The sequence below is a fragment of the Corylus avellana genome, chromosome 5 (genome assembly GCF_965113065.1).
Source record: "Corylus avellana chromosome 5, dhCorAvel1.hap1.2, whole genome shotgun sequence".
Taxonomy (NCBI): domain Eukaryota; kingdom Viridiplantae; phylum Streptophyta; class Magnoliopsida; order Fagales; family Betulaceae; genus Corylus; species Corylus avellana.
In genome coordinates, this window is record NC_142494.1 from 29,909,574 (window position 1) to 29,933,487 (window position 23,914).

The window sequence follows — 23,914 nt, forward strand, 5'->3', positions numbered from 1 at the left end:
GTAGTAGACACAACGAGTAACATGCAACACGTAAACAAATTAAACCACCCGAGCAAAAAGAAAACTATAACATAAGTTGAAAGCAAAAGAAATATCATTAAATAACAGAAATAATGGAGATCAAGGTATACAGAATATATAAGTGGTTGTATAATATTTTTTTGGGCACCCTTGATCTTTAAATGAGAATTGAGAACACAATATAATGAAGGAGGTTAATGAAAATGGCGCATAACCCAAAAAGGTGGTGGTAAAACCCTGCCATCACCAAATCTGCTCAATTCTCCAAATACATATCCTCCTCCTAGCTCGTAGTGCCCATAATCATTGCCCCCATAACCTTCACGCCCATAAGGAGGATATTTCTTATGTATTTCACAAGAATCATCTGTGAAGTATATGCAGTTTGCTTTCAAACTGGAAAAGTTTCGAGCTGAGAAAGAGAGAGATTGATTAGTGCCTAAAAACAAAACTTGGTCACCTATGCATTTAATAGGTTCCCATGTATTCCGAGAGAAATCCAGCCTATAAACGTCAAAAGTGGTTGTCTGGTCCGGAGAATCAATAATACCATTGTTGAATATAATTTCGCCATCGCCATTCATATTGTTAGTAAAAAACCTACAAACCCACAAAAGCTCACCTGATGATTCGACAAGATAATATCTTTTTCCGCAAAATTCCCTCGTGTATTTTTCAAGTGAGGATAAGCGTTCAAATTTGAAACAAGTTTCGACAAGGTAACTCTTTGGAGAAGAAAGATCAGCAAGATCATAAGCGTATAAAATACGTCCACAAGAGGTAATGGTGTAGAACAATTGGTCCTTGAAATGTGTGACATCTGCAATGTCATAATATTTCTTAAGCGGTGGCTCAACAAAGGTCCATGACTTGTCCCCAGGTTTACAAAAAGCAATACTGCGATGAATTCTAAGACCAGGAAGAGCCACTACGATGCAGTCATCACTTGTTGGAATAGATGAAAAAACAATCTTGCGTATAAGATATAGAATCAAACGCTTTGCTGACCTGGTATAGAAACTTAACCTTTGATCTGGATAATCCCATTCTACTTTAAACCCAAAATCGGGGGAAGAATCATCATCAAATTCATATGCAGTTTTCCATTTGTAGCGCAAAGTATCACCCGCATATCTCTCCAATATTTCGTCATCAGGGTTCTCTTCATCCACATCTTCACGAGGTATAACCGTTATGGAAGGTAGTGTATGAATGGGAGGAAGGGAGATGAGTGGAGTGGTCGTGAAGGGACTCCAAAGAAAAATTGAGCAGTCAAGACGAGAGATATAAGCCAACCAACCATGAGATGACCCAATGCATATTGCATGATCAACCTCTTCAGGGATATTAATATTGGTATTTACAACCTTTTCATTTACGTAGTCATAGAAACGGCACCGACTCCTACCATCTTCCTCCTCCTCATTCGGTGGTATCATCATCAACGGATGTGAATTAGCTTTTGAAGGCGATACCAATAACGATGATGATGATCTTTTAATAGAAGACATCTTTTGCTTAAGAAGCAATGGAGTAGAAAAGCATAGGCTGGTCTTCTTGGTATGAGACCCAAGTGTAGCAACACGACAGAGTGAACATGTGGTCATGGGCGCCATACAACAATGGTACGATAATACCATATTCATCATCTTCACCGCTCTAGATCTATATATATATATGAAGGAAACAAATCAATCAGAACAAGAAAAGGTAAATAAAAATGAAAAGTGAAATATTTATACGCATCAGCAAGCATATATATATAATCAGCAAATAAAAAAATATGCACAAATGAATCATAATTACAATTTCTATTCCAATTGTCAATTGAAGTTGTGATTTTTTCGCTGGAAAGTAACGTTACATTTTTATATTATGCGATGTAATGTATTGTAAGTAAAAATAAAAATAAAAAAAATAAAAATAAAAATAAAATAAAAAAATTAAAAATAAAATAATGTATGTGTGATGTGCAGGGACGAGAAAGGTTTCAAGAAATCAAATAGTAACATATTTAATTGGTATGAGAAAATATGACATATTTTACGATGTACACGTGACAACGTAGTACATACACGTACAATTTTACGAATGTGTTTGGACAAAAGATTCAAAGAGAACAAAAAGAAAATTAAATACTTACGTGATGAGAAAACTTCAATGTTGAAATCCTTCTATCTTGATTGGTAGATTGGTTGAAAGAGAGAGAGAATCAAAATTTTGTCTTGAAAACAAGGGGATGACAGAATATGGCCGGAGAGCATGTAAGAAAAAATGAGAGTTGAAAGAAATGACGAGAAAAGAGAGTGGCGCACGGCTGCAAATGGGCTAGGGTTTTGTGTCTCTCTTGATTCTTTTTTAATTTTAGGAGTAAATGCTAGGAATTTGAATCAATGAAATAAAATTTAATTTTAGGCGTGTGGTTTGGTTGTTTCTAGAATCTTGGGTTTCTCTATATTGATGTGTTCATGTTATTCATTTATAATGAGTTATTAGGTGGTAAATCCGAGGATTGAGATTGTTTTGTTCTTTGATGTTGTTGTGTGAAATGGAAAGGACTTGAAAATTTTGATTTTATAGTGTTTAATGGAGACACTGATTTCGGCCTGCCACCTAGTGTTTAAGGTGGAAATGAATTTTGACATGAATCATTCCGTAATTGTGTGATTGGATGACAATGTCTCCTATTTACTAATTTCCAAATTATGTCTCCTATTTACTAATTACCAAATTATAGATGAATTACAATCTAAGGCAGACATGTTATATCCTAAAAAGACAATAAGTGATGTTAGGGTTTTCAGAATAGAATGCAACACTAAAACTCATTCATGGTATTTGTTTGTTTTATATTTTGTCAACCAATCAATCTATACATCGATTCTTGTTTGTTGAACAATCAGACACCCCAATTTCTCTTTCTCAATTAACTGCAACCGCATGCATGTACTGGACTTCCTCCTGTATTTGTCTTATTTTAATTTAATTTGAAAGTCGTATGTTGACATTGTCAATTTTTTCGTAGTTTAGGAGAAAATATATATTGTCAATTATGAGGTAATTTGAAGAGTGTATTTGCTCTTCTCTCTTAGCCCAACTCTCTCTGGCCTCTCCCATGGCTTTCCCACCATGAATTTCTCTTCCCCACTGTTCCCACATGAAAGACTCTATAGGGAAGCCATGGGAGAGGCTAGCTGGAGAGAGTTGAGCTAAGAGAGAGGGGCAAATCATCTCTATTTTTTTTTTTTTTTTTCTTTCTTTCTTTTTCAGCTTTGATGTGGTAATTTCTTATTAGATGGCACAAACAACCTTATTTATACCAAGTCATTATAAAAGTAATTCTCATTCTTTTAAAGCTTATAATCGATAAGAAATAACCGATCAAGCGTGCCCTCCCAAGATAACATAATTTTCAATAACAATCCTCAAATGATAGGTACTTTTTTTTGCCACTTGGGTTTATATTGAAATTTTTTATACATAAAAATAGTACGAACCCCAATATACGCATTCATTCATTTATCAATTGTCTGATTTTTTTCAAGATAAGTATGATTTCATGAATGAAACGAAACGTTGTTGAAAAAAAAAAGCCCAAAAGCGATTGTCAATCAACAACGTTAAAATATTTCTAAACCCTCTTTATTCTTTCAAGTTAAATATTAGGAAAAATTTTACTTTGGCCTCGCCCCTGAACTTTCACCTGATTTTACAAACTCCTCATGAACTTCCAAATCTCTCATTTTGGACCCTTGAACTTTCAATTACTCTCAATTAAAACCTTTCTGTTAATTTTAACCGTTAAAAATACAAAAAAAAAGACCAAAATATCCTTGATTTTCATTTTTTTTAAAATAAAAAAACGTTTTAGAAGTGGAAATTTTATACAAAAGTCAAGGGTATAAACGTCATGTAACGTTTAAAATCTGACAGAGGAGTCCATATTGAGAGTAATTGAAATTTCAAAAGGAGTTTATAGAATCAAGTGAAAGTTCAGGGGGCCAAAGTGAAGTTTCCCCTAAATATTACTACCTCACAAACCTCTTACAAGAAAATTAACTGCAAGCACCACGGCAACAATACTTAACTTGAAACAAGTTAAAATATCAATAAACTTCAATAAAATCCACGTAGAGCTATATATCTAGTTATTTTTAAAAATCTGTTAAAAACAGGACCTAATCATGAACTATAACCCAGTATCTAGTAAAGTTAGCGCGCGACAATTAGATCTAGAACAAAGAACATACATATATATATATATATATATATATATATATATATATATATATATATATATATATATATAATCCATTACTGTTCATTTTATCAACAATTATTTGTTATAATTTGATAAAAGGAATATAACTTAAACATTATGAAATCTCCACCTAGAATTCACCATCATGAAAATGAAATTAGAAGCCTTGATTCTAAGCAAGGTTGAAGTTCATTGTTGGATTCAACTCAAAACGATGAATAAATAAGAAGTAAGAAAATAAGACGCAACGAGTAACATGCAACACATAAACAAACCACCCGAGTAAAAACAATACTATAACATAAGTTGAAGGCAAAATAAATTTCATTAAACAATAGAAATAATGGAGATCAAGGTATAAAAGACAAGTGGCTATAGAATCTTTTTTCGGGCAGGCCTTGATCTTTAAATGAGAAGACAAGATAAAGTAGATTAAAGAAAATGGCGCATAACCCAATGTGGCCAGGTCCTACCAAATTGGTGGAATTGTCCAAATAGATTTCCTCCTATCTCATAATGCCCATAATCATGGCACTTAAAAAAATAACCAGTGAAGTATATACAGTTTGCTTTAAAATTAGGAAAGTCCAAAGCTGAAAGAGAGAGAGTTTGGTTGGAATCTAAAAACAAAACTTGGTCACCAATGCATTTAGTATGCTCCCATGTATTCCGAGAGAAATCCAGCCTATAAACTTCAAATTTCTCGATAGGAAATTCATCATCATCAGAAAGTGCAAACTTGTCTTCATCATTATCAATATCGGAACGAATAAGCCTACAAACCAATAGAAGATCACCTAATGATTCCACCAGATAAAATTTTTTGTTGTATTCTTCATGTGGTAAAGAATCGGTACATAAATCCTGAATGTATTCACCATTTGCGAATTTGAGACGGTAGCTCTTAGGAGAAGAAAGATCAGCAAGATCATAAGCGAATAAAAAATTGGCAGTATGATTCATTGTATAGAACAATCGATCCTTGAAGTGTATGACATTCCTAATGCGGTAAGTTAGCTTAACTGGCTGCTCTACAAAGGTCCATGACTTATCCCCAGGTTTACAAAAAAAAATACCTTGATACATAATAATATCAGACATAGCCACAACGATGCAATCATCACTTGTTGGAATAGATGACAAAACAATATAGTCTATAATCTGTGGACTCAAACCTTTTGGTGTCCTGGTATAGTATATGTTGCTTGGATCTGGATATTCGGCTTCTACTTTGAACCCATAATCGGGAAAAAAATTATCATCATCAGATATATAATCACTTACTGCATCATCTTCTATCTCTTCATGAGGTATAACCTTTATGAAAGGCAATGTATGAATCGGAGGAAGCAAGATGAGTGGAGAGGTCGTGAAGGGACTCCAAAGAAAAATAGAGCAATCGAGACGGGAGACATAAGCCAGCCAACCGTGAGATGACCCAATACATAATGCATGATCAACCTCTTCAGGAATCTTAGTATTGGTATTTACAACCTTTTTGTTTATGTAGTCATAGAAACGGCACAAACTCCTGCCATCTTTATCCTTCTTATCATGAGGCGGTATAATCATCAATGGATATGACTCAGAAATACGTGCTGCTTCTTTAGGCGATGCCAATAATGACGATGATATTGTACTATTTGAAGGCATCTTTCGCCCAAGAGTAGAAAAGCAGAGATTAGCCTTTTTGGTACAAGACCCAAGTGTAGCAACATGACACAGTGAACCTCTGGTCATGGGCGCCATACAACATTGATACGATAATACCATATTCATCATCTTCACCGCTCTATATACGAAGGAACCTCATCAATCAGAACAATAAAAATAAATAAAAATGGAAAGTGACAAATAAAAAATGACTGCAGGAGTTCACGAATATATATATATATATATATATATATGTTTGCACAAAAGATTGAAAGAGAAAAAAGAGAATTAAATACTTACGCGTGTGATCGAGTGGATTAAGGCGGGATGAGAAAACTTTAATCTTTAGATCCTTGGGGCCGAATATGGTTCTTGAGTTTTTTGCTTTTTTGGAGAGAATGTAAGAAAATATGAAGGGATCGACAAGATATATAGAGGGGGACGGCTGGCTACAAATGGGGTAGCCTGGCTGCTAGGGTTTTGTGTCTCTCTTTATTCTCTTTAATTAATTTAGTTTTAGGAGTAAATGCATGGAATTTGAATTAATGAAATCAAATTTAATTTTGTGTAAAACACCAAAAAGAAGCGTGCGTGTGGTTGATTTGGTTCTTTCTAGAATGTTGAGATTTTATTGATGTGTTCATATATGTTATTCATCTATATATACTGAGTTATTAGGTAATAAATCCAAGGATTGATTTTTTTTTTTTTTTTTTTGAAATATTAGGTAATTTCGTAGTTTTTTCCTTGTGTTTTTCGGGTCCTAAATAGATATTATTTTTGAAAAATCAGTTTAGAGAAATAAGGGCCAGGTAGATATTATTCTTATCATCTTCTTTTTTTTTTTTTTTTATGAAAGATTGTTCTTATCATCCTATCCATTGTTGTTGTCTGAAGTGGAAAGGAGTTGAACATTTTGATTTTATAGCCTTTAATGGATACACCAATTTTGGCCTGCCACCCAATTGTTTAAGGTGGAATTGAATTTTGAAATGAATCATTTCTTAAATGTGTGATTGCATAATAATTTACAACTTACCAAATAAGATTTTAATTAAAAGAAAGATCTCATAGAGCGTATGTGTATATATAAAAAATTGTTCATATATGCTAAGGCCTCTCCTATCTATCTATGCTTGCTATTTTGCTCTCTTTTTTAGTGGCTAAAACTCAATAGCCATGGTTAGAATAATTATTAAATGATTAATTTTACCAATTCTCATAAGCTTAGCGTTTAATTAGAGAATCAGACTCCTTAGCTTCTTTCTCCTTTCTAATGGGCGTTGACTATAAAAATTATTTATTGGTAAACGATCGATGTTCCCTTTTTCCTTTCTCTACATGGAAGAGTTGAGTTGGGACAGATGGCATCATCTGAGAGAGGATGGTGTGGATTATTTTAATTACATAAATGGAAAACCCGGGGATTGTTTTGGTTTATTCTTTAATTGGACGTACTGCTGGCTTGGAGCCCCACCAAATGAAGGTATGTGCGTGGGGTGGATGAAGCCTTGTGAAATAAAAAGAAAACGAATTGCTTTTACAAGGATTTCCATAACAAGAGTGAATTTTCTAAATATAACTAAAAATTTGACTTGCTCTAAAATTTGCATAAAATTTGTTAAGAATGAAAGAATGTACGTACTGCTACAACAATTCCTATCTAAAAAATAACAATATTATACAGCCTAGCTTTTTCATAAAGTATTTCATCAAGAAAATGAATTAGAGGCCTTGATTCTAAGCAAGGGTGAAGTTCATTGTTGGATTCAACTCAAGCGATGAATGAATATGGAGTATGAAAATAATTAAGACAAAACGAGTAACATGCAACACATAAACAAAACATCCGAGCAAAAAGAAAACTAGAACATAAGTTGAAAGCAAAATAAATGTCATTAAACAACATAACGAATGGAGATCAAGATTCTACAACATGTCGTAGAATCTTTTTATGGTAGGCCTTTGATCTTTAAATGATCAAAAAACAATATAACAAACAAGATTAATGAAAATTGCGCCTAACCCAAAATCTTTCTGGGTGATGCGCAAATTTAAATTTTCCAAATTTAACTCCTTCTAGCTCGTAATGCCCAAAATCATGGAACCCATAAGGAGGATATAACATATGTGCTTTACAAGAATCATCCGTAAAGTATATGCAGTTTGCTTTCAAACCAGGAAAGTCCCGAGCTGAGAGAGAAAGAGATTGGTTAGTACCTAAAAACAAAACTTGCTCACCTATGCATTTTGTACGCTTCCAAGTATTCTGAGAGAAATCCATTCTATAAACTTCAAACTTGATTGTCTTGTCCGGAGATCTACCAGAAGAGGTGTTCCCATAATTGTCAATTACATGCCTACGAACCCACAAAAGATCACCTAATGATTCGACCAAATAGTGTCTTTGATCGCACTCTTCCCTTGGGTATCCTTTAGCTGAGGATAAGGGTTTTAATTTGAAAGAATTTTTGACATGGTAACTCTTTGGAAAAGAAAGATCAACAAGATCATAAGCGTATAAAATAAGCCCACAATCGGATACAGCGTAAAAAAATTGGTCCTTGAAATGTATGATATCTGCAATGTGGAAATATTTCTTAAAAGGAAGGTCTATAAAGGTCCATGACTTGTCTCCAGGTTTACAAAAAACAATATTGCGACAAGTATTGAGATTAGATAGAGCCACTACGATGCAATCATCACTTGTTGGAATAGATGAAAAAATAATCTTGCGTATAATATGCCTCAAACGTTTTGCGTATTTTCGGCTTTGTCCAAGATATTCACATTCTACTTTGAACCCAAAATCATCATCACATTCATACGCTTTCTCTTCATCCAACTCTTCACGAGGTAGTGTATGAATGGGAGGAAGCGAGATGAGTGGAGAAGTTGTGAAGGGATTCCAAAGAAAAACAGAGCAATCGAGACGGGAGACATAAGCCAACCAACCATGAGATGACCCAACACATATTGCTTGATCAACCTCTTCAGGGATCTTAGTATTGGTATTTACAACCTTTTCATTTACGTAATCATAGAAACGGCACAAACTCCTACCATCTTTGTCTTTCTCATCGGCCGGTTCTATCATCATCAATGGATGTGACTCAAAAATATGTGCAACTTCTGAAGGCGATGCCAATAATGATGATGATGATCTATTAATAGAAGGCATCTTTCTCCCAAGAAGCAATGGAGTAGAAACGCATAGGTTAGTCTTTTTGGTACAAGACGCAAGTGTAGCAACATGACAGAGTGAACCCCTGATGAACATGGGCGCCAAACAACATTGATACGATAATACCATATTCATCATCTTCACCGCTCTATATATATGAAGGAAACGTATCAATCAGAACAAGAAAACTAAATAAAAATGAAAAGTAAAATATATATATATATATACACATCAGCTAGCATATATAAAAAATAAAAATAATCAGCACATAAAAAAAATATGCACAAATGACATATTTTACAATGTACACGTGACTACACAATTTCGAGAATATGTTTGCACAAAAGATTCAAAGAGAACAAAATCAAAATTAAATACTTACGTGTGATCGATCGAGTGGATTTATGGACAAGAAAACTTCAGTATTTAGATCTTTGGGGCCGAATATGGTTCTTGAGTTTTTTTTTTTTTTTTTTTTTTTTGGGGAGAATGTAAGAAAATATGAGAGTTGAAAGAAGATGAAGGGACAAGAGAGAGGGGGACGGCTGGCTACAAATGGGCTATAGGGTTTTGTGTCTCTCTTGATTCTTTTTTAATTTCACGAGTAAATGCATGAATTTGAATTAATGAAATAAATTTAATTCTGTGAAAAACTCCAAAAAGTGGCGTGTGGTTAATTTGGTTGTTTCTAGAATCTTGGGTTTTTATTGATGTGTGGATGCTTTCATTTATAATGAGTTATTAGGTGGTAAATCCGAGGATTGATACATATATATTTTTTTCTTATCATCCTATCCGTTGATGTTGTTGTGTGAAATGGAAAGGAGTTGAACATTTTGATTTTTGACATGAATCATTTAAGTTCTTAAATGTGTGATTGCATGAAAATGTCTCCAATTTACTACTACTTACCAAATAAGCTTTTAATTCAAAGAAAATCTCATACAACATTTATATATATAATTGTATTTTAACAAGTTTCGAAATTTTGAATTGTTTTTTACCACTTTTTTTTTTTTTTTTTCTTTCTTCTAATTGAATACGTTACATGGGATTTTTTGTAGAACATTGGGTAAGTGGCTGCTGGTGTTTTTTGTTAAAATAATAATAATAATAATAATAATAAATTATTTTTGGAAATTTAGTTAAGAGGCATGTTACACAATTTTCGTCTTTAAAGAGAAATGATAAAAATCATTTTTAACAAAAATATTACACAACCATTTTTCATCCCTTTTTTTTTTTTTTTTTCTTTTTACAAATTAAATAGATCAACCATTAAATTTGTGAACTCATGTGCACTCTACACAAATTCAATGGTGGATTTATCCATTTACTATGGAAATGGTTAAAATATGGTTTGAAAAATAATTAATTATTTTATCTCTATTAATCCTATTAAAAATAAATGTGTTGGATGAATTTCTTTCAACTCAATTAAAAATTAAAAATAAAAAATAAAAGAAATCTATTATATTCAAATAATGAGATCCATTTGATAACACATTTCAACTTCCTTAGTCAACTAATTATATTAGTAGGTGAATTGCTTGCATTTTAAAACAAACACCACACATGTTTTAATATATGGCGTTGCTTAAAATACAAAGCCTGAAAGGTAATCATTATTGAAGCCTAACAACTTCGATTGGTGGTTCTTCTGTTTCTCTCATTGTCTCTTACCATGCCAACAAAGATGAGCATAATTGCCATTGATTCCTTTCCTTCACAAATATGATACACGCTACCACCATTATTTTGCCTCATTACCCATAAACAAGAGGGAGAGGAAAAAACAATATAGAGGAAATTGATATTATAGCATTTTATATTAGAAAAACACAAGAATATTAAAAGAAAATTATTACTCTAATCAACATTATTTGTGGTGAAACTAGCCTCTACTAAGCCTTAAGGCTTACGTGTTGAGAAATCGCCCACTAGTTAGAATTCTCAAAGACCGACTCCATAGTTAAGTCGGCTTAAGAAAGTGAGGATTACTGGTGTGCTTAGACCCTGTTGGGCCTATAATGCCTGTTTACCTTAAGGCCTCTATGGCCCAAACACGATAAAAGCCTCCACTGTTAGAAGGACCCATAAAGACTGATGCTTTGAAATCGCGAAAAATTTACATTATTTGTGCAACGGGAACGAGTGTGTTTTTAAAACAACACAATTTTAGAAGAGTATGTTGACAAAAAAAATACATTTTTTTTTGGAAACTTTTTATTTTGAAACCGCCAAACCAAAACACGCTTGACCACAAATCAAATAATAATTATAAAAATGAGTAATTAAGGTAATATTATTAGATTTTTAAAGTCATAATTTTGTATTTTCAGGTTAAATCATCAAAGCTTCCTTTAAAAACTCTTGTCAACATTTTATATGATAAATCATTACCACATAATCTGAAGAAGAATTTGATCTCCCACCTCTCACGCAACCAACCAAAAAAACTGGCTACTTTACGACACCAAACTGATAAAAAAAGAAAAGAAAAAGAAAGGAAAGGAATCTCGATTACGAAGCGAAGCCAACTCAGTAAGACTCACTCACTCTCAAGAAGTCTCTCAAGTCTCATTCATCTTTCTCACATTCTCTCCGGAACCAAACTTCCACGAGATTCTCGAACACCTTTTCGCAAAAATCGAAAACCCACACCATTTCACTTCACAACCTTCTCGCTCCACTGAGAGACGCTTCATCGTTTCCAGTCCACGGAATCCGAATTATCACACCTTGAATTTAACTTCCGAATTTCGCAATTCTCGCCAAAGATGGATCCTGAACTGGAAAACGATGATTGAGGAGGATTGAGCGACAGCCGGAGCTAAATGAAGCGAAAAGTTTCGCAGCAGAGACCTTGGTGTTATAAATGGAGGAGGAAGCTTTTCGCGTTGGTATTGCTAGGGTTTTGTTTCGGAACTACCGTATTGATGATGCAGAGCCAGTACAGTCGGATCATGACGATGGTGCAGAGGCCTAAGATTGCGTTCTTGTTCATCGCGCGGAATCGGCTTCCTCTGGACATAGTTTGGGACGCATTCTTTCAGGCATGCTTTCTTTCATCAATGTGAAACATTTGTGTTTTTCTTTCCGCAACTATTACTGGCTGTAACTTTTCGATTAACATAATTTCCATATTGCTTCGTGTGAAATTTGCTTATATGGGACTAATTCAGCTACTATTATGATTGCTTTGTTCTTTGGAAATGTAGCACTGTGTGTGTCTAACATCTGATTAGAAAGAGAGAGAGAGAGAGAGAGAGAACAATTAGATAATTAGGCAAAGTATCTATAACAATAATAGTAATTAATTATTTTATTGTGTAATTTTATAATTTGCCATGTAATGAGTATAACTGATTCCGTAAAATTTGGGAGTGAAATTGCCCACGATCACCTTTAAATAGGTTGTATGTTTATTGAGAATGGGTTTGGGTGTTGATTGTAATATCGTGAGCTCTAGATATGATAGTTTCTGTAGTCTTTGCTAATAATATAGAAGCTTTTTTTTTTTGTTTGTTTGATTGTATAATTATATAGAAGCTCTTACGTGTAACTATGAGCTATATACAGTTTTGCATGTGTATTGAAGAAGTAATTATCTTGTTTCGCAGGGAGGGGAGAATAAATTTTCCATTTTTGTTCACTCTAGACCAAGGTTTCTGCTCAACAAGGCAACAACAAGATCAGTCTATTTTTTCAATCGTCAAGTTAATGATAGCATACAGGTTCTCATTTCTCCCATGGAACTTATATAGATAGATACCACAATCCTGTTACTTGCATAACATGTGTTCCTGCTGTTCTTTATTAAGTAACAGGCATTCAGAAGATAGTCTTTTAGGGAGACAAAAGGTTGCTTTAAGAGATTGACGCAATTTCCATAATGTTTTCCTGAAGAATTTCATGATGGACTCAACTATGTTCTTCATTACTGATATGAAAGCCAACACCTTCCTTCTCTTCTTTTTGCCCCAACTGCATGTATGAGTGTGTCTTTTTTTTCTTTTTCTTTTTTGGTTGTTTTTTCCCCATTGTGACTGTAAGTGTAAGTGTGCATGTGCTCTTGTGTGCATATTCATCATGTATTGGAGATTGTAGCTACAATGTACCCTAGGGATCTCCGTATATTAAATGCACTTGTTTGTGTGTGTACATGCATGTGCACGTGTGTAATAGAGTCTTGCACCTCACTTTACTGTGGAGGCAATGTCTAAGCATTTCAAAACATGGATTTGAATCCTTAACTACTCAAACAACAATCAAGCAGGTTTTGAGATTAGGTGTTGAAACACAACATAAATATATTTTGAAATAATTCTGTTGCATAGCTCATCAACATGATGATTTAATTCTTCTAAAACCTAAAAAGTCCCAAAAGTAATGTTGATTAAGTGTAGCTTAGATGTGTGAATTTATCTAATGTACTTTATGCGTCATCTTAGCTTGTTCATAATGGAAATGTTGTGATCAAATATAAGTTTTCACTCTGCTATTTTTATTGGCACGATAACATTCAGCTCATGTTGTTATATACCAGGTAGATTGGGGTGGAGCCAGCATGATTGAGGCAGAGCGGATATTACTTAAGCATGCACTTGAGGATCCTTTTAATGAGCGCTTTGTGTTTCTTTCAGACAGGTGACGATTGATCTCAATACTGGCTGCTTTTGTATATGCTGTGGCATATGGGTGTCTTGTAGTTGCAAGTATTTGACAGTTATTATTAAGATTTTTCATTATGTTTGCATATTTAATTTGTTAAGAGATGGTCAGTAAATGCACCGAAGTCTTTTTGATAGTTATTTACAGTAATAGATCGTTATTTTTGTGTTATTTTGTTATCTAACAACATTTCAGTTACTTGATCTTGTCTCAGCTGCATTCCTCTATACAACTTCAGCTACACGTATGACTATATCATGTCCACGTCACATAGTTTTGTAGACAGGTGAGTGGTCCAGTCCTTAAACAAATGTATGCATCTCCATCTCTCTCTGCTCACACAAATAATGTATGTATGCATTTCTTGAGTAGAGGAATCCATTCCATCTCCTTTATTATTTTGGGCTTGGTTATAGCCTATAGGAGTCAGTTTCCAATGCTTCTATAAAAATATGCTTAGTGCATTCTCAAATCTTTCTGCATCTTACGTTGGTCACTCTGACTAATAATTTTTGACAATTAAATGCTGGAAACAGCTTTGCTGATACAAAAGAGGGCCGCTACAATCCGAAAATGGCTTCTGTTATTCCAGTTCATAACTGGAGGAAAGGATCTCAAGTAAGATTTCAATTTATTGGATTTATTGCTTCCTGAAGCTCAATGAAAATCTAGAATCAGAACAAAAAATAATGCTTGAAATTTTCAGGTAGACAATCTGTTTCCTTGTCTGACTCCTCTCTTTGCTTTGTCTTCTTGCAGTGGGTTGTTCTGACCAGAAAGCATGCAGAAGTTGTTGTGGAAGACAATACTGTCTTTCCTATGTTTCAACAGCATTGCAAGGCAAGTTATCTTCTAATTATGATTTGTGACTAGATATGAGAGAAGAGCACAGCCTTTACTGTGATCTGAATAAATAGATTCTTAAGCTTCCTTCATTACATAATCCATATATTGTTACACTATATATTCACAAACAAATGTTGACTTTTTATTATTTGAAAAATTGGCGTTATGTACTTATGTTCCTTTTTGAAAATGAAGTTATGTTAAATTCTCTTGTGTGGATGTTTGGAAAGTTGAATATTAATTGTAATCTTGGGCTTGCAAAAAACAAAACCATGATGTTTAAGGTTCTCTCTAAAAAAAAAAACAATACCATGATGTTTAAGTATTGCTGAAGTATGGTGACTTTTTATCATTTGAAAAATTGGCATAATGTACTTATGTTCCTTTTTGAAAATGGAGTTATGTTAAATTGACTTGTGTGGATGTTTGGAAACTTGAATATTATCCTAAATGGGCCCGCATAAAATAAAACCATGCCATTTAAGGTACTTTTTTTTTACTGTACTCATTTTAGCGTTTACTATTTAAGCCATAACTGTGGGACACTTTTTCACAACATTATGAAGTTCTAAATTTCTAAGTTTCCGTGTTTGTTGACGAAATGTAATTTTACATGTTCCATATTTCTTAATGATGCAGAGAAAGTCACTACCTGAGTTTTGGCGGGATCATCCCCTTGTAAGTGCTATTATTTATCTAGTTATCTTTTGAAACACCATATAATGATTATATCAGCTTTCCCCAATACTGTATAATGGCCTTTATCAGCTTTCTGACAAAGCGACTTGTCAGTTGTCACCTAAATATTCTCTGACATATGAAATATATTTGCCTGCATGCTGTACTCTAGTTTATTTTGAAAAATCTGATATTGAGGTCAAATACTAATTTAATTAGTAAGAGAGTTTCTGTAAAGTGTTTGCAATGAATGAAGTTTATTTATTTTATTTTAATATTTTTTTTCATGTGCAGCCTGCTGATGGATCCAAGGAGCATAATTGTATACCAGATGAACATTATGTTCAGACACTACTGGCTGTAAGATAAATTTCGAACCTAATCTATCTCGATTGACATTGTACCCATTTATTTAAGAGGACTGAAACACTTTCAGATTATAAAATCTGATAATATAAATAAATTAAACAAAAAAAAAAAAAAAAAAAAACGTTTTTGAACAAGATAACACCTCTAAAGACTTATTTATTTATGTATTTATTTTATTCAAAAGAAAGCCTTGAAAGAGAAATTATCTACTTTGAGTGTTAGTGTTACAATCTACTTTCTAAGACCTTTATCTTTCAAATTTCAGCAAGAAGGCCTTGAAAGAGAAATTACACGAAGATCACTGACACATAGCTCATGGGATCTCTCATCCTCCGTCGACCATGAACGTCGTGGATGGCATCCTGTGACTTACAAGTTTTCAGATGCTACTCCCATGCTTATCCAATCTATAAAGGTATTACTTCTCTGTCTTAGCAACCGATTCTTTGAGCAATGTTATATACTTGTAGATCTCGGTCCTTGTATCTGTCTCGAGGCTGTGTTATGAATTAGATAAAAATATCTGGAAGGCAATCTCAATCACCAAGAAGCCTTGCACTACTGAGGGTTTTGTGGCACAAGATTATACTTAGTCGATTGAGAACACCATGGTCTCCAAAATTGAGGAAAATTAATTCAATTATCTTTGGATGCTGCACATGGAGATCAAATAGTTTACACATTTTCATATCATAGAATGCAAATAGGTTTCTTATGTAGGTCATCACGTGCATATACTTTGAACTTTGTGAAGATGGTGCGCCAACTGTACATTCATAATTAAGCATACTTCATCCTGTCTTCCACTGATAGCAACAATCTACTTTTCCTTGGATAAGCCTAGCCTTTTTACTGTTGTCATCCATGGATAATTAAGTTTGCACATTGGACAGTAGATCATAGTAAATATGATATACTCCCCCTCTGTGGCACTCTCACTTAAAGGGATAAGAGTCATAAGACAAAATTAAATATGTATTCCCGGTATGATTCAAATGCATTATTAGCTTGAGAGATTGTATTAGAACAAATGAGAAACACAAATTATCATGTAGTTGAAAATAGCATGTAAAATTATCTCTTTTAATGAAATGAGGGAAAGGAAGCATAATAACAAATTTGATGACTTTTGCAGGACATAGATAATATCTATTACGAGACTGAATACCGAAGAGAATGGTGCACTAGCAAGGGGAAACCATCCCAGTGCTTCCTTTTTGCAAGAAAATTCACTCGGCCAGCTGCTTTCCGGCTTCTTAATACGGTAGGTTTCATATCTTCGGGTGAACTAATTGAGGCGAATTGTTGGGAAATACAAAGCATATTCAGTTGCCTTGATTGGAATAACTTGCATTATTTTTCTTGCAAAGCGGCAGAAGAAGTACTCATCTATATTTAATTAATTGTGTTTGGCGTTTTCTGTTGAACAGTCTCTGCTGGGACCATTCAATGAAGCAACAAGGAAGTCATATCCATGGTGAAGTAGATACCTGTTGTAAGTTTAATGTAGCTAAAAATTACTAGTCCTAACCCATATGAAAAGAATCATGTAATCTGCATCTAAAAATAAAGGAGAGCTCTAAATTATAGAGGTAAATGATATTGTTGATTACTTATAAAAAAAATTATAGAGGCAAATGAAAATAAAAAGATAAGGAAATTAAACCAAAACCACTATGGTGTGTATAGTATCGTTTTAGGAAGATAGATAAAATGAAAAGGAAAGATCCTTGTATTTTCTTTCCATATGGATTTTTGTATTAGGGAAATGATATTTCACCCCTATTTTTTTATTCTTGTGTGGGATTCACGGTGGGCTACACTTATTTTTATTAGAGAATTTTTTTTTATGGTCAAAATTTTGTTTTGTTACATCTAACTTGACAACATATACACCATTAAATGGATCCTCTCCATTTCACCTTTGTGCCATCCAATTTTATTTTATTTTTATTTTTATTTTTTTGAGCCAATGTCATGATTCCTATATCGTGTATCCTTCCTCTCCTCATTTTTAGTTCAAAACTCTCAACAAGCGCAACCAGATAGGACGGATCTTTCACAACACGCCCTACCTAATCCCGATTCTGTGTTTCAAGTAGTATTTCCTCGATCCAGCGAGAAGGCTAAGCACATGCCTGAGTCCTAGCGAAGGGATTGCCCTTGGGTTTGTCCGAACCAACTCAAACTTGTTCTTGGTGTCCTGAATTCTATGTTGTAGATTCCATTATGTCACCCAGAAGGCTCCCAATTTGATTGTAATCCACTTCACCTATTGGGTCTTTTTCGAGTTATTTCATTTCACGGGTCACTTGCCATTATAAATTACTGTGTTTAATGTTCTTCGCACGTTATAAAGAAAATGCCTAAATCAATCACGAACCCAACTAACCTGTGAGTGAAATGAAAGGGGGTGATCCCCCTCTCCCGCTTTGAATAGAAAAAATAAAAAAATAAAAAAAATGAAAGGGGGTGATGAGTCATATCTGCCAGCGATGGGCGTTGGGCGTTACGCAATTACCTACTACCAAAACATGACTGATTCTTGCGGTTGCTTAGAATTAGGATTAAACTTAATTAATCCATCTTTTATGTTCTCTTTTACATGTTCTTCCTTAAGCTCTCAACGCTTTCATTACCAAAATTCCAATCACCAGGTGCGAGAGTTCGATATTCCTTTGCTGCAACAGCGTATATTTATTTAGTTTCTCTCTTTTGTATTTGTTTACTTTTTGGGTGTTCATGGTTTCGACTGTGTTTTAAAATTGAGAAATGCTATATTTTACACCAATATTTCTTTCTTCTTTTTTTTCTCACTTTGCTGATGTAGCCTTTAGATTAACCATTGTTATTAAAAATAAAAATATATTCCAATGGCTATTAAATAAAGTCTACCATATCAGCATATTAAGATAAAAATAAGGGAAAAATACATATATTCCCTCAAATTACCTCTCAATTTGTATTGTCACTATCCAAATTAGATAAACTACTAAAAATTTGCGATGTAGCCCTATGTCCTATAAAAAGACAAAAATGATCTTGAAAATTTTTATTAAGGCAAAAATATCCTTGTAAATTTGAAAACATGAAAACTAAAAATAAAAATAAAAACTAAAGAAAAATGGGGTTATAACGGGGTTGGTCGAGCCATCCCCTTAGCCAAAAGGAAGTGGCCAAAATCATCCCCAAATGGTTGGTTCGGCTACTCTCTTTTTTTTTTTTTTTTTTTTTGGGGGGGGGGGGTGTTCAATGGCCATTGAGGTGGTTCGATCACCCCCAAATATGGCTAAGTGTCGAAGATAGTGGCTGAACCACTCCTAGCCATTTAGGAGGTGATTTCGAGCCTTTCGGCCACTCTTAGGCCGACCAAAACACCACCACAGTTACAACCCTTTTTCTAAAAATAAGGTTTTCGTTTTTTTTTTTTCTTTCTTTTTTTGTGTCATTGGAGATGCATCGTGAATTTTTAATAATTTTGAAATGCGATTACAAATAAGACGCAATATATATATATATATATATATATATATATATTATATGTGTGTGTGTACTTTTCCTGTAAATAATTTGGAAAGTCATTACAAAGAGAGAAGTTGAGAATTAAAGAGCCGAAAGCACGCCCATTGTCCAAACACATACGTTCTTGTGGGGCTTCACGGGGTTTGCAAGTAAGATAAGAATTGGTCGGTTGAGGTCCGCGGAGGTCGCGGGCCGAGAGCTGTTTCCTATTTTGTCTCTATCTAGAAGAAGATGCAACTCACCATATTTACAGCCTACTAGTCTTTTCTTTGAAAATTACAGTCTTGAATCTGCCATTAATATTAACCAACGATAAATTATTAGAGAGATTTTAAAAATCCATGAAACTTTAGAAACACGGAAACCAACACGTAATCTTAGGTCTTAATGACCGACTGCCTTCTTCCACTCACCAGCACAACATGGCTGAGATGGCATGGGGCGCCATGTGCTCCCCATTTTCCAACCCAAAAGGAAACTGCGCGCATACGGATCATGTGGCCCGTGAATATCTTGACTGACTCCAATCTTAATGATATAAGATATGCTATATTACAATAAAAAAATTATTTTTGACTTATAAAAGTTTTAAATGGTAAGAAATTACATGCTTTTCAGTGGGTGGGGCAATAATAACTACAAATGGGACTTATAGACTCTTGCCATCCAAAAATTATCATTTTATTGCAATATGGCATTTCTCTAATGATATTTATTTATTTTCTCTTTTTTTAAAAAAAATATTTTGAATAATGTATTCCGCTATATCACTTGAAGACTTCATTTAAATTTGATTTGATTTAGAATGATTATACGGTAATTTAAGGAAGTACTTTCATTCCTTGATTTGATTCGATCTTGATTTCATTAGATATATAATTCCTAAAGATGAGTTATTATATTGGAAAGATAAATTAATATAGGTTTAGGAGAGTGTTCAAAGAACATTTTAATATAATATATTAAAATATTCTCTCATTTAAAAACTTCAATTTATATCAATGCAACCCCCCCCCCCCCCCTTTTTTTTTTGGTATGAAGTGTCCCGTTAAAAAATAGCTTTTGTGTTTTGTCAGTTTTGATTAGGTGTTTTTTTTTTTTTAAACGATTGACATAAAAAGTCATTTAAAATATACACCCTCAAAATATTTAGAAGGCAATCCAGACCCTACAGTAGCGGAGGCATTGGGAGCCCATTGTGCTTTGGAATTTGGTAGAGATTTGGGTTTTCGAAATATTATCTTGGAAGGGGACTCAAAAATAGTGGTCCAAGCTATTACCGGGAGAACTCCTTAGTGTAGATTCAATCAAGTTATTGAAGATATCCATGTTATCCTGACGGGATTTTGGAGCTGGAGGGTGGAGCATGCAAAAAGAGAAGCTAATGAAGCAGCTCATGGCTTGGCAAGAGCAGCAGGGATTACAGGGGTTTCTAAAATCTGGATGGAAGAAATCCCTAATATTATGCAACATATTGTTCTCTTAAAGCAACCGTCTCTTGGAGTTTTAGAGCATCGTGCTCTTGATATTTAGAGTTTTTGGCTCTAGATGTTTTTGTATTATTTCAGATTAATTGAATGAGATCAAAATTTCTTCAAAAAAAATACACACCTTCAAAAGAAATTCAATGGTCGGTTGCGAATAAAAAAGTGATATATAAAATTACTCTACTCTTCTAACAAAGGCTAATTCAGAAATTAATAACTTATACCATATTAGTATAGCGTAATTGTAGTGTAAATAATAACATTTCTTAAATTTTTTTTTTTAAAAAAAAAAAATCTCATATTTTTTATAATATTCTCCACTTTTCCCACAAGCGCGTCATTCTATTTCTACCTAAAATTTTTGCACGGGCGTGCATAGGAATCAGTGCTTAAAATTTTAAATTTAGGAGCCCATTTAAGCACACGTGTTGTAACCATGCAAACCCACCTTTCCATGCAGTTGTTGAGTCGTTTTGGTAGTTGGACTAAACATTTTCAATTCTCAGCATAACCGTTGGGTCTCCAACATTAATTTCTTCGCTCACAAGTCTCCAGGTTTCACTGTTTGCACGAGACCACGTGCCACCTTATCCAATGGGAAAAGTATGTGACTTTTGGGGTCGGTGGAACGGTCCACGTGGCAATGGTCGGCACGCCACCGCCGAAGATTGGATGTATTCTCTGCACAATTTAATTGGCACTGTGAAGCAAGTATCCACGAAAATGTTAACAAAAAAAAAAAAAAAAGCACACAAACGTGGCGCAATGTTAGTGGTTGACGTTGAACCAGAGCCCATACTTTTCTAAGGCCTACATGAAAAAGCCCACACGTTTTATTTTCTTAACAAAAAGCCCACACGCTTTGAATAAGAAATTAAGAATATTGCTCTTTTTCTTTTTCTTTTTTTTAATAAGAGAAATGTTATCCACATTCCACTTTTATATTCTCAAATATACTATTAAAAAATTCAAAAATTAATAGTGATAAACTGTGTACTTAAGAGCAGTGGCGGAGCATTCTCATAGGATCCCCCATTCTTTCTTCCATTAGGATCAAGAATGGAAAATATCCTCCCTTGTAGCCCCCTTTTTCCTCTTCAATTAGAAAAAAAGAAAAAAAAAGAAAAAAAAAAAAAAGAGCAGTGGCGGAGCCACTTGACGTACCCCCAACGCTTTTTATTTTATTTTTATTTTTTTTCTTACCCAAGTTTCACACGGCACTTCAGGAAAAAAAAAAAAAAAAAAAAAAAAAATTCTCTTCTATTTATGCAAGTTACCACTCGGCACTCTCAAAAAAATTTTAACAGCACTCCTAATATAAATCGTCTGGCTCCACCACTGCTTAAGAGTATGTGAGAGTCATTTCTCCATTAACAAACCTCCAAGTTGCATTTATATATAGCCATTTGACAGTTTGGTTGATTTTAGATGAGATAAAGTTTTTTATTGGATAAAATTCATTCAATCTAATTTATTAAATTAATATATGTTTTTAGACTACGTGTTTTTTATACACTTAGTTAATATTATAATTGCATGTAAGAAGCATATACTCTTAAAAACAAAAATCAATTTAATAAATTAGAATAAAATAATTTTTTCCCATTCAATTTAGATAAAAACTATCTCATTCTAGATGTGTGTATTTACTTGCGGTGCCCCTTGAATGGCAAGTTGAATGTCCACCCTTTAGGATGCAAACAATTGTCAGCCATTTCTCTCTCGCGAAGAAGGATTGTCATCCACGTAATAAGTAGATTAAGGCAGAATATTCTCATTTTTGTCCAAAGCAAAAGAGAGATTTCTTTATTCCTTGATTGGGAGAGCCTTTGGTGACGCCAAAAATGATGATTAAAAGTAAAAAGGAGGGTACAGAATATAAATATTCATAAAAATAAAAAATAAAAAATAAAAAAATATTGAAATGAGAGTATTTCATTGGTCTAGAAGCTACGATATTTATACCACTTTCAAAAAAAAAAAAGATATTTATGTATAGTAATGTTCTTGATAAGTACAATGCCTGCTTGATGATCAAGTGGACATGCACCCACTTATGAGCTCTAGAAGATTTATCATGCCTAGAAGCTACGATGCAACAGTGCTTTATCTTATGAGAAATGTTAAAAAATTATATTCTCATTTTATTGGATTAACATGGCTGTATTTAATTTTTTCTTTTAATTAAGAAAAACACTTGATTTTAAAGATTGATGGGCATTGTCATGTCATCTCATCAAGATGGTTGTGTTTTTACCCGTACTCTTGTCAAATATATTTTGAAAAGAATAATCTTAAAAATTATACTTTTATTTTACTATTATCCTATCCTATTGACGTGGTAATATCAATCAATCATTGAATTAACTTTACTTAAAAAAAATCAAATGACTAATTATCATTGCCACGTCAATTGAATAATATAAAAGTGTATTTTTTAAGGTCACTCTTCTCGAAAACTATTGACATAACAATTATTCTTGAACACAACTATAATGGTACAAATTTAAAACTTATCAAGATCTAAAGGCGTGACACATGCTTATTCTGGTTGATAATGTGAATAAAATTAAGGCTTTATTTTTTTATTATATCTTTGGAAAATATTGGGAAGCACATAAATGAGAGAACATTATTATAACTTGAAAGACGAAAAAAGTCGTTTAATTATGATTTGCTTTACTAACGACGAAAAAATGGAATAAAATTTAAAATACTAAGACTAAAACTCAATTAATTGAAGATGAATGTTACGGTTCTTCTTGGTACTGTTCTTTTCATCCTACGTGAATGTTATTTTTTAAGACTAATTCATAAATCCAATAATAATTTTGAGAGTTATATCAATTTTCAAAAGACATAAGAGAAACATGAATCTTCCAATATTTAACACTACTAAAAAACCTTTATTTCTAATATAATAAATAAATGTGCAATTTACTCATTTCTGCATCGATTAGCCAGACCCTGCCATATATTCCCAATAATCTAACTTTTGGTGGGGTTAAATGGCAAACTTATTTTTAATTTTTTCATTTTTAAGAGACTTTTTTAAAACGTTATGATTATTAGATCGGAACTGATACTAGTCGCCCGTTAGGGTCAAGACTCAAGACACATGTAATAGAATACAAGGAATACGTGTCTTTTCTCCATTGGTCAAACCTAGATTTATGGCCTTGGCGTTACATTGAAATAACTATACATTTCGGTGGTGGA

The 23,914-nt window shown here is 33.5% G+C and overlaps 4 protein-coding genes across 4 annotated transcripts; 1 reads left to right on the top strand and 3 right to left on the bottom strand.

The window, feature by feature from the left end:
- Positions 1 to 215: 215 nt before the first annotated feature.
- LOC148586033 (uncharacterized) lies at positions 216 to 1,628 on the bottom strand. The gene has a single exon (XM_088516872.1). It carries the CDS (start codon positions 1,626 to 1,628, stop codon positions 216 to 218), a length of 1,413 nt encoding a protein of 470 aa, XP_088372998.1.
- A 3,086-nt stretch (positions 1,629 to 4,714) lies between these two features.
- Positions 4,715 to 6,022, bottom strand: LOC132182223 (uncharacterized). The gene has a single exon (XM_059595412.2). The coding sequence runs from the start codon at positions 6,020 to 6,022 to the stop codon at positions 4,715 to 4,717; it is 1,308 nt and encodes a 435-aa protein (XP_059451395.2).
- A 1,918-nt stretch (positions 6,023 to 7,940) lies between these two features.
- Positions 7,941 to 9,215, bottom strand: LOC132182224 (F-box protein At2g05970-like). The gene has a single exon (XM_059595414.2). It carries the CDS (start codon positions 9,213 to 9,215, stop codon positions 7,941 to 7,943), a length of 1,275 nt encoding a protein of 424 aa, XP_059451397.2.
- Positions 9,216 to 11,582: 2,367 nt separating this feature from the next.
- LOC132181170 (Core-2/I-branching beta-1,6-N-acetylglucosaminyltransferase family protein) lies at positions 11,583 to 17,314 on the top strand. Its single transcript, XM_059594260.2, has 11 exons — positions 11,583 to 12,175; positions 12,743 to 12,856; positions 13,669 to 13,769; positions 14,008 to 14,079; positions 14,330 to 14,411; positions 14,553 to 14,633; positions 15,279 to 15,317; positions 15,612 to 15,677; positions 15,952 to 16,101; positions 16,822 to 16,950; positions 17,117 to 17,314. Exons 1-11 carry the CDS (start codon positions 11,957 to 11,959, stop codon positions 17,165 to 17,167), a joined length of 1,104 nt encoding a protein of 367 aa, XP_059450243.1. The 5' UTR covers positions 11,583 to 11,956; the 3' UTR covers positions 17,168 to 17,314.
- Positions 17,315 to 23,914: the final 6,600 nt, after the last annotated feature.

Excerpts from the sequence above, each read along its gene's own strand:
- LOC132182224 (XM_059595414.2), bottom strand. The coding sequence starts at position 9,215 with ATGTTCATCAGGGGTTCACTCTGTCATGTTGCTACACTTGCGTCTTGT.
- LOC148586033 (XM_088516872.1), bottom strand. The coding sequence starts at position 1,628 with ATGACCACATGTTCACTCTGTCGTGTTGCTACACTTGGGTCTCATACC.
- LOC132181170 (XM_059594260.2), top strand. The coding sequence starts at position 11,957 with ATGAAGCGAAAAGTTTCGCAGCAGAGACCTTGGTGTTATAAATGGAGG. Across the intron at positions 13,770-14,007 it reads TTTGTGTTTCTTTCAGACAG|CTGCATTCCTCTATACAACT; the intron begins GTGACGATTGAT and ends ATCTTGTCTCAG. Across the intron at positions 15,678-15,951 it reads ATGTTCAGACACTACTGGCT|CAAGAAGGCCTTGAAAGAGA; the intron begins GTAAGATAAATT and ends TTCAAATTTCAG.
- LOC132182223 (XM_059595412.2), bottom strand. The coding sequence starts at position 6,022 with ATGACCAGAGGTTCACTGTGTCATGTTGCTACACTTGGGTCTTGTACC.